Source organism: Fukomys damarensis, unplaced genomic scaffold (genome assembly GCF_012274545.1).
Source record: "Fukomys damarensis isolate Sample0158 unplaced genomic scaffold, DMR_v1.0_HiC HiC_scaffold_35, whole genome shotgun sequence".
Classification (NCBI taxonomy): Eukaryota; Metazoa; Chordata; class Mammalia; order Rodentia; family Bathyergidae; genus Fukomys; species Fukomys damarensis.
In genome coordinates, this window is record NW_022900947.1 from 32,512,823 (window position 1) to 32,524,256 (window position 11,434).

General features: G+C 35.1%; 1 protein-coding gene across 1 annotated transcript in view; it reads left to right on the forward strand.

Moving 5' to 3' along the window:
* The window catches only part of Tmem33 (transmembrane protein 33), a 23,596-nt gene extending 12,855 nt beyond the window's left edge, over positions 1-10,741 (forward strand). The window contains exons 6-7 of the mRNA XM_010625157.3: positions 5,877-5,960; positions 8,784-10,741. Of these exons, the coding sequence (XP_010623459.1) occupies positions 5,877-5,960; positions 8,784-8,913 (214 nt within the window). The 3' untranslated portion in view covers positions 8,914-10,741. The remainder of the gene's footprint in view (positions 1-5,876; positions 5,961-8,783) is intronic.
* Positions 10,742-11,434: the final 693 nt, after the last annotated feature.

Genomic DNA, 11,434 nt, shown 5'->3' on the forward strand with positions numbered 1-11,434 from the left:
TTTTTTGAGACAGGTTCTTGCTAAGTAGTTCAGGCTGGCCTTGAACTCACTATGTAGCACAGGCTGGCCTCGAACTCACTGTGCTCTTCCTGCTTCAGCCTCCTGAGTACTGGAATTATAGGCATGCACTACCATGTTGAGTGTAGATCATTATCTAGCCTGCATAAATCTCTAGATTCAATTCCCAGTACTGAAAAAAAAATTAATTGAAAATAGGTAAATGTATAAAATCCAACAATAGTCCGTGAATGCTGGATATAGGATTTGATGAATTTATTATAGTATTTATAAATTATTTAACTGTAAAACTTACTATAGATGTGGGGTTTTTTGTTAATGTTTGTTTTGTTGGGGTTTTTTTTTGTTGTTGTGTTTTGGTTTGGTTTGTTTTTTGAGACAGGGTCTCACTATGTAGTTGAGACTGACCTGGAACTCACTATGTAGCCCAGGTTGGTCTTGAACTCACAGGATTCTTCTGCCTCGGCCTCCCAAGTGCTGGGATTACAAGCGTGTACCACCATACCTGTCTGTTTTGTTTTGTTTTGTTTTGTTTTTGAGACAAGGTCTTGATCTGTAGTTCAGATTGGTCTTGAACTCACTGTATAGCCCAGCCTGGTCTCAAAATTGCAGTGATCCTACTGCCTCAGGCTCCCCAGTGCTAGGATGACAGGTATGTGCCACCACGCCTGGCTACTGTAGAGTTAGTAAATTTTAGCCTAGAAGGTTAAGGCACAGAAAAGGGTAATCTGGGGCAGAGGAAAAGATAAAAATTGTACTATCTTTCCTGTGATAGGCCTTATTTTTTCATCTCTTTTGTAATCCTGACTAGACACTAGTTTAATTGGTTAAAGGAACTTTTTGCTTCCTTGCTTATTTTTCTCTCTTGGGTCACCTAATCCCGGCCTTAGAGCTTACCAGGTTCTGTCATTTGTTTCATGTTAGTGACAGAAAATTACTAGATTTTTGCGAGATGGCAGACTTTTTTTTTTTTTTTCGATTTTTTATAGGGGTTTAAGTGATGTCCACATTCAGAAAATAATGTATTATAGTCATCTTAAATCCAGGTTGTAGCTCAGTGGTGGAATGCCTGCCTAGCATTTGTGAGGCCCTGGCCTTGTGTTACAAATAATAATAATAAAAGCTAGATGCGCTGGCACTCAACTGTAATCCCAGCATTCTGAGAGTCAGGAGGATCACAAGTTCATCACAAATTCAAGCTCAGCCTTGACAATTTAGTAAGACCCTGTCTCAAAATACAAAGGGTGAGGATGTAGTCAGTACAGTACCCTAGATTCAGTCCCCATTACCACGAACAAACAAAATGAAATGCTGAGATCCTATGTAAACTTAGACAAGTAAAACTTCATTTTAGAACAGTAGATTTTTTTGTTGAAGTACCAGGTTTTGACTTCAGTGTTACATTAACTCATTTGTGCTCCTTAAACATTTTACTTAAACACTTACTGTGTACAGACTTACATCTTAATTTCCAATTATTATAAAGGAAATGAGAATTTACCAGAAACATTTAAATGGAGAAATTAACTATATATTTTTTTCCAGTAGAATTTACTTCTGTATTGAAACTGGATTTTGGTACCTATTAATCTAATTTTCCTGTATTCCCCTTCCCTTTTACCCTTCCTAACCTCTAGTAATCATTACTCTACTCTCTTTTTGATCTTTTTAAATTTCTGTATATGGTATTTGTCTTTCTGTGCTGGTCTTTATTACTTAGTTTCCTCCAGTACCTTCCTTTTTTTTCTTTTAAGTTTATTGGTACATTCAAAGCAAACAGTACAGTTATATGTATCATTGGGATCCTGTACCTTTGCATGATATATCTTGGTTCTTGTTTTTTCCCCATACCCCTGTCCTCCCTTCACTCCATTCACCAGTACCTTCCATTTTTTGCTATAAATAACAGTGTTTTATTTTTCTTTATGGCTGAATGATATTTCATAGTGCTTATATACTTGGATAGATAAACACAAATATATAATTTATATATAAACATATATATAAAAGTCACATTTTATTCATTCATCTGCTAATGGATAGCTCAGTTTAATCAGTGAATAGTGATGAAATAAACATAGGAGTATAGATATGCTCATTTCAGACCCTTTAGATGTATCGGACCTAGAAATGGGGTGGTTGGATCATGTATTTTCAGTTGTTCAAGGAGCCTCCATACTGCTCTCCATTGATGGCTGTAGTAACTTACATTCCTTCAGCCATCTGTAAGAATTCTCTTTTTCTCTGCATCCTTGCCAGTATTTATTTTTTGCTTTTATCATAATAGCCATTTTGAAGGAAGAGATACCATATTGTGATTTTGATTTGCATTTTCCCGTGGCTAGTGATTTTGAGTATTTTTTTCTATACTTGTTGGCTATTTGTGTATCTTTTCAGAAACTTCTATTCAGATCATAGGTCTATTTGTTATTTGGATTGTTTTCGGCCTTCTAAGTTCCTTATATATTCTGAATATTAATCCTTTGTCAGATGAATGTTTGCAAATAATTTCTCCAAGTTTGTATGTTGTCTTCACTTTCAATTGTTTCCTTTGCTGTACAGCATTTTGTAGTTTGATATAATCCATTTTGTTCTTGCTTTTGTTGCCTGTGCTTTTGGAGTCTTATACAAACATATCATTGCTTATACTGTTATTTTGAAATGTTTCCCCTTTTTCCTTCTAGTAGTTTAATAGTTGCAGAGCTTTTTGACTATTTTGAATGATTTTAGTATATGGTGAAAGGTGACCTTGTGTTTACAAGGCCGGTACGGCGCCACTGAGCTAAATCCCCAGGCCTTGGCACCATTTATTGAAGAGGCTGTCCTTCAGTGTATGTTTTTCATTCCTTTGTCAAAAATTAGTTGGCTATAAATGGGCTATAGATCTTTTTGGGTTTGTTTGTTTGTTTGTTTGTTTTGTTTTTCAGTACCCGGGATCAAACTCAGGTCCTTGTGCTTGCAAGGCAGGCAGCAGAACCACTGAGCCAAATCCCCGAAATCCCCGGTCCTAGATCTTTTTTTTGGTTTTTTGAGACAGGATCTTACTATGTAGTGAGACTGACCTAGAACTCCTATGTAGCCCAGGCTGGTCTCTTAACTCACAGTGATCCTCCTGCCTCAGCCTCCCAAGTGCTGGGATTATAGGCGTGCGCCACCACACCCGGCCCCTAGATCTTTTTTGTTGTTGTTTTTTGTTTGTTTGTATGGTTTTGGTTTTGGAGTCAGGATCTCACTCTGTAATTCAGGCTGGCCTTCACCTCACTTTGTAGCTCAGCCTCAAAGGATCCCATGCGTCAGCCTCCCACGAGTCCTGGATTATAGGTGTGTGCCACCATGCCCGGGTAAAGATCTTAATTTTAGGCTCGCCTTTCTGCTTCTTGGTCCATGTGTGTGTTTTTTATGCCAGTAGCATGTTGTCCTGGTTACTATGCCCCCTTGGCATGTTCTGAGATTGAGGATTGTTATGCTTCCAGCTTTTTTTTTTTTTTTTTTTTTTTTTTGCTCAAGATCAGTTTGGCTATTCAGAATCTTTTGTGTTTCTCAATATATTTTATGATTTTTTTTTCTATTTCTCTGAAGAATATCCTTGATAATTTGATGAGAATTGCTTTGAATCCGTAAATCGCTTTTAGTAGTGTGAACATTTTAACAACATTCATTCAATTCATGGACCTGGGTGGGCTTTCTATTTTTTGTGTATATCTTTCAGTGTTTTGTGATTTTTATTTTAAAGAATTGCAATGTTTATAACTTTGTACTGTTTCTTTTTTTCTGTTTTGTTTTATACTTTGTTGATCCCATGTAGGGCTTTGTACATGCTAGGCAGCCATTTTATCATGGAGCCAAATCCCTAACCTTGCATTTCTAATAAGAAAAGCTACTAATACTTTAAGTGTATAACTTGAATATAACTCAAACTATAAAATTTTTTAAAAGTCATAAGACATTACTTTTTTTGGGGGGGCGGTTTGAGACAGGGTCTCACTATGTAGTTGAGACTGACCTGGAACTCACTGTGTAGCCCAGGCTGGTCTTGAACTCACAGCGATCCTCCTGCCTCAGCTTCCCGAGTGCTGGGATTACAGGCATGTGCCACCATGCCCAGCGGTGCCCTTGAGGTGTGACACAGAATGTAATATTAGAAGGCTTCATCAAGTTGTATTTGTAGCAGTAATTCTGAAAGCTCTGTATTTAAAAATGAATTTACAGTCTATGGGTTTATCCTACACATATATGCATATATGTTCAAAGACAGATAAAGGGATGATGATTTTGTCTTTATTTCTTATTGTATGCTTGAGCAATCCTAAATTCAGTACTAGAGAGCCTGTTACATAGGCTTAGTACACACGTAAGATGGAGCCTATAAAAAAGAATGAGATAATTTATTTATATGTTGTCTTGATCTCCAAGACACAATAAAGTCAGTCAACAACAATATGAGATGTTCCTGTTTATTTGGGGGAAAGGGATGTATGTGCACAGGGACATAGATGTGTTTTTGTCTCAGTTTCTTGAAAATGATAATACTGCCTTCTTAGAGTTGTTATGTAATTCAGTGGATTATTACTACAAAGTATGCACCATATTAGTGTTAGTTGTTTTATATATTTGTGGACATCAGTTTTTGGAAGGATATATTAGAAACTGTGCTCTGAGAAAAGGACTAACTTGGATAATGGGAGACATTTTTTCAGTGATTATTTCCTATTTATATGCTATACTGTGTATTTTTTCAATTTACAAAGTTTGTCAAAATATTTGTTGGGGAAAATGAATATGATATTTAATTTAGTGATGTTTAATCATGTAAATTATTTTGTCTATGAAAATAATAACACAATTTAAAAGAAAAAGACTAAAAAAAATTGACCTACGAAACTACATTTAGCATTTTAATATTGTGAGATAGTTATAATAATATGTATAGTTTTATATTCTACACTTGCTGTATAGTTTTCATAACTGGGATTTTAAGTAGTTACATACTAAACCCAATAAGTAAACAAAATGTAATTTATTTAAACTTCCCATGTCATTTTGTACTTCAGGTTGCTGCTGTGTTTTTTATTTTGTTTTGTTTTGTTTTCTTTGTGTATTTTTGCAGTTCAGGGGATTGAACTGTGTGCCTTACGAATTCTAAGCAAGTGGTCTACCATTGAGCCACACCCCTAGCCCCATTGCTGTTTTATTTTTAGTCATTTCAGTGAATACCTAATCCAGAGTTTTTTGTAAGGAAGAACTCCAGATTTGAAGTTTTATAAATATATGTAACTTTTGGGGCATTGTAATTATACTTTTTTAATTAAGAATATTTATTAGTGGAGGCTATGAAGATTTACTGGTGAGACAATATAGTTTTTTATTTTGTTTTGTTTTTTGGTACCGGGGATCTAACTCAGGTCCTTGTGCTTGCAAGGGAGGAAGCGGAACTGCTAAGCTAAATCCCCGGCCCAAGCCAGTATAGTTTTGAGCTTTTATTTGTTTATATGAAATAAAGCACCTTTCATTTGAGTACTTACTAAGTTTTAAATTTTTATTTTTCCTGTTGGCTTTGATAATTATGGAAGCATTTTTTGACCTGATATTTTAAAATTTCAAAAATAATAATTTTTTTTTTTTTTTTGGTAACAGGGTTCAAACTCAGGACCTTGCACTTGTGAGACAGGCAGCAGAACCACTGAGCTAAATCCCTGGCCTTACCAGTCATATCTACATTCTTTTATTTCCTTTTTAAGAATAACGGATTTAGCTGTGATGAGTGAAGATACACATAATCTCCCTTTGAATTGCCTTTAAGTTTTGATTATACATGTGAATTGGTAATACATATTTATTATCATATTTGTTTATTTCAGTGGCCAAGGAAGTTTGCTCCAGCCTTTTATATACTATAGATTTCTTACTCTTCGGTACTCCTCTAGAAGAAATCCATATTGTCGGTAAGTTGATGGATGATTAGTTTAAATTTGTCTTACTTAAACTATTCACAATATACTTTTTGGTTTTTTGAGACAGGGTCTTACTGTGTAGTTGAGTCTGACCTGGAACTCACTATGTAGCCCAGGCTGGTCTCAAAATCCCAGCGATCCTCCTACCTCAGCCTCCCGAGTGCTGGGATTACAGGTGTGTGCCACCACGCCTGGCTCAATATAAAATTTTTATAACTCTTAGAAGTTATTTAGCTAATAGTTTAGAATTTGAAAGGAAGAAGTGTTTTTGTGCATTTAAGTTGTAGGCTTTAGTATTAGGCTTAATGAGGAGATGGTTGTATAGATCTCTTTGAGTTATGAAGGGGCTGTGTCCTGATAGATTTGTCCTAAGTTGGAAATACCATGAGTTGAAAATACATCTAATACACTTACCCTATCAAACAGCAACACTGGTGGCTGACTGGGTGTTGGAACTTTATGCCATTGAACAGCAACATTACAGTAAAGAGTACCATACACATATTGCTAGCCTTGGGAAAGATTAAAATTTAAAGTACAGTTCCTATTCAATGCATATCACTCATAGCATTGTAAGATTAAAAGTGAGTCAGTGTACAGTAAGACAAACTGTACATTGGGGACCACCTATATTTTTGGTAATTGATATTAGAGATACATTTGACTATTAGAGACCCCTGCCGCAGATCCCGATCTCCTGCTTGGTGCTATGATGAGTGGCAAGAAGAAAGATATAGACGCAGAATTAAAGAGACAGAGTTGGGGAACTGGGATGACTAGTGCTTGAGCAAGCAGCAAGACAGCAAGCAAAGGCCCTGAACAGCCAGAAATGTCGATATGGTCACCAGGGATACACTCCTGATGCAGGCAAAGGAGAGACAAAGCATTCTGTTAGGCTGGGAACAGAATTTAAGAGTCACTGACCTTGGCTGTATGTTATCTTGTGGGTTAGGCAGACTCACTTCTTAGAATAAGCCAGTTGTGGGGTTAAATCTTTATAGCCTGCACTGCATATAGCCTGCTTTGGGCATAATCAGTGAGGCAGTCTGCTACATTTAACTATGTTTAAAACACTGCTGACACTTAGGGAATGAAAAGATGTAAGAGATTTAAGTCTCGTTCTCAAGGAAATTCCTTCAAAATAAAGTATTTACAGGTCAATACACAGCAGTTCCCCCTTATGCACAGTTTCATTTTTTATGGTTTCAGTTGCCTGTGGTTCAAAAATATTAGTTGAGTACTAGAGATTTAGCTCAGTGACACTGTGCCTGCCTTGCAAGTGTAAGGTCCTGAGTTTGATCCCTGGAACTGGGGGAAAAAAATGGTAGGTGAGAAGTTCCATAAATAAACAATTCATAAGTTTTAAATTGTGTGCAGATCTGCGTATGGTGATACCTTGTGCTGTCCCGTTCCCTCTCATGTGGAATGTGACTCATCCCTTTTGTCTAGAATATCCATGTTGTATATTGCCTAATTTATAAATTAAGCTTATCAAAGTATGTTTGTATAGGGAAAAAACAAAGAATATGTAAGGTTTGCTATTATCTGTGGTATCAGGCATCTCTTGGTGGGGTGGGTCTCACAACATATACCCCTTGGGTAAGGGGAGATACTGTATAGTGCATTGCCCTATGTTTGCTTTATTGTATTAATGCTGTTATCCACACAAAAGAAAAGTGATTGGGCCAGAAGATAAGCCTATGAATGTTTCCCAAAATAAGATTTAAATTTGTTCTGGAAAGATTGAAACCTTTGAAAGCTGGGTGTGGTGGCGCATGCCTGTAATCCCAGCACTTGGGAGGCTGAGGCAGGAGAATCACTGTGAGTTCAGACCAGCCTGAGCTCCTTTGAATACACAGTGAGAAAAGGGGAAAACATCAGGTAGAGAGGTAGTAGCAGCTTGAATTTAGAGGGAGAAAAATATATGCCGTATTTGAGGAGCATTGAGTGTACATATTTCACTCTAATGGAGGTTCTGAATGGTGAGTTGCTGGAACTAGAACTAGAATACAAATGTTTGTAAAGCCATATCATAAAATAGGAGTTATATCTTTATGTAGGATAAGTCAGTATGTAAAGTAGAAATTGAAATGATCAGAGCTGCTTGCTTTTGATGATTTTTTAAAATCCTCTAAAAATTATAATACAGTATATGTGATTTTTAAAATATATTACCTGTCCTATGTACAGAATGTAATAAAGATTATTTTGTAGTTGGGTGGTGCATGCCTGTAATCCCAGCACTTGGGAGGCTGAGGCAGGAAGATCGCTGTGAGTTCAAGACCAGCCTGGGCTACATAGTGAGTTCCAGGTCAGTCTCAACTACATAGTGAGACCCTGTCTCAAAAAACCAAAACCAAACCAAAACAAAAAAAAAACCTTGAATTTGCCTAAATTAAATATGAAAGTTATGTGAGTTCTGTAAAGGAATCATCCCTTATTTCATTCCTCAGAGTTAGCTATTTTTCTAAATATTTTTGTTAGTTGGATTTTTTTCATCCAAAAAAAGACACAGCTGCTAATTTTAGGAATTTAATTTTGTGTATGCATGTGTTTGAGGCAGCATCTCCCTGTGTTGCCCAGACTGCTCTCTAGCTCCTAGGCTCAAGTTCCTGCCTCACCCTGTGGAGTGCTAGAACTCTATAGTTGCCATCCAGTGGGCCCACCTCATATTATGTATATTTTGTGTGTTTCCTATAATCCGTTCTAGGTTAATCTTTATTTCTGTAAATTCTTTATTGGATGTAGTGAACTTCATCAACATTTGATAGCATTATATTGCTTACTCATTATTTTTTTTTCCTTATTTTGCAGGAACTTATTTAATGAACTGAGGATTGTTGTTGAACATATAATAATGAAACCTGCCTGCCCGCTGTTTGTGAGAAGACTGTGCCTCCAGAGCATTGCCTTTATAAGCAGATTGGCACCGACAGTTGTGTAGTTTATCATCTAGTTAAGCAGTGTATGTAACATAAGCATTATTAGCAGCTGGTACTTCTGCTAGGGTTCATAAATTCCAGGTCTTAAGCTGACCACGATCCAATTTATATAATTTACATAAAGGCATTTCATTGGAAAAATAATTTCCCTGGCATGTTAAATCAAGCCTTTTTAATAAAAATTTCTGAGAAAATATTACTGTGCTCTGTGGCTAATGGATAAGGAAGTTTGCATCTAGTGGTAAATATACCAGATTTTTTTAGATGCTGCTGTACCTGTATCATGAAATACATTTATTTCATGTAAAGCTAGTTCTGAAATTTGTTTCACCCTAATTAATAATCTGAGTTTATATCTAGCATGAGTTCAGAATGTTAACAACGTGAATTCAGTGTACTTTGAGACAGTATTCTTTTTTCATCCCTTCAGTAATTTTGGTTGATGATTTTTAACAAATTATTCTAACTATAATTTTATTTCAAATTGTTACTGATTTTTTTGCTGCCTTGCTAAGACAGCTGTTAGGGGGTCACATAACTATTTTCTATCAGAAAGTAGTAGTTACACAGCTTCCCTTTTAGAGACCCATTGAGTAACATTTGTTGAATAGAAAAACCCTTTTACAAATGTGAACAGATAGGTTATTAGTATAATTATAGTTCGTAGAATTATCAAGTTCAGATTCTTTTTTTTTTTAAAGTTCAGATTCTTGACTCTAGTATTTTTTATCTCTTAGGCTTGAATTTTCCTAGACAGTTGCAACAGTTCAGATGCTCTGTAAAAGGAATGTAATTGAAGATTGAGAATATGTGACTATACTCATGTCTTATGAAATAATAATGAAGGGTATCCTGCACATTACATATTTTCCCATCAAATTTGGTTTGAAAGGTTAAATGGCAAGGTTTATAGGTAAGGCAGTTCATTGAGAGTATGAGGGAGGAGTTGTGAGGAGTAGTGTGCATTTCAATTTCATAGTGCTATGACTGGGGGAATCGGAGATAGTATGAAACTGTGACTTGGGTAGTGTAATATGTTCAATCCTGTTCATTGGGCTCCCATCAACTGCTTTATAAAATTTATTCTGATCCTTACTACTATTGCATGATTGGAAATGTTTAAAACATTGCACAATTTTTAAAATGAAAAGGTTTTTGTAACCAGTTTTCTTCTATCTGCATGTCATTTGGATTTTTCAAATACATTCTTTAGTGACTAAGCAGTAACATTTTTCCTTTTGTTCAACTTCCTAGTTTATAGAAAGGTGATATTCTTAGGATAGATTATCAGAAAAATTCCACTTGGTAACTTAACTATAACTGGCTATTTTTGTATTTTTGTAATTATCCACTAAATTGGATAAACAACCTCATAATATACAGTTGATTTTGTATGTGTGTATGGCTAGCCTTATTACTATTTATGTAATTGATGGTTTTAAGAATTAAACTTTTTAGAGTAATAAAGTGACTATAATATTAAGTAAACATACTGATTTCTAATGATGTTTTAAAATACTTTCTTAAATTTCATCAAATTTTGGCAGCTGAAGGCACATTCTGAAAGGTTTTTTTCCTACATTTTTTTTTAATCTGAAGATAATTTTACTTATAGAAGAATTTCAAAACTAGTGCCAAGAGTTCCTGTATGCCCTTTACTCAGCTTCCTATTATGTTAATGTCTTATATAACTGGTAGAAGATTTGTCTAAAGTAAGAAATTAACCCTGAAACTGTACTATTAAGTAAAGTACAAAACTTATTTGGATTTCCTGTTTTTCTGTTTCTTATGTGGTCTGTTTGTAACTTGATTATCTTTTACTTTTTTTTTTGGTACCAGGAATCAAACTCAGGACCTTGCGCTTATGAGGTGCACTTCCATTGAGCTAAATCCCCAGCCCTCTTATGTTTTACTTTTAAAGGTTATATCTATGTTTGAGTCTTTCTTCATTTTTAAAGTTACTGCTGATCGAAAAGATTTCCCTAAAATAAGTATTTCATGTTGGTTTTAACAAAAATAATTTCAAAACTACAACAATTTCAAATACCTTGTGATTTAATTAAGTTTTTAAATCATATAGCAGAATTTAATACTTCTGATATGCTTATGTTTGAATGAAGGCACAGATTTATTCCTTACTGGAAGGCTTATTATATAATGCTCTTAAACCCACAAACAATTAAGTTTTACAATTTGAGCATGATTAGATATTTAGTTTGCATGAAATTAGTAGTTAGAAATTCTGCATTGTGAATATTTACAAGCAGCTTACCAGGCAACTGAAATTATAGTATTGCATGTATCAAAGAAATATAATAGCAATATATAGATAGGATAAATGTGATAGCAGAAATTAAGTCTTTCTGCATTACTAAACTTATTTTTTTCTTACAGGTTTAAAAGGAGTTGATTTAACTTCCAGAGTATCTAATTCTTTAGGAAATGGTGTAGTGCAGTTATGGCACATGTGCCACAGCAGGCTGTTTGTATCATTGAAAGCTCTAAAAGGTTTACTGGTAGAGT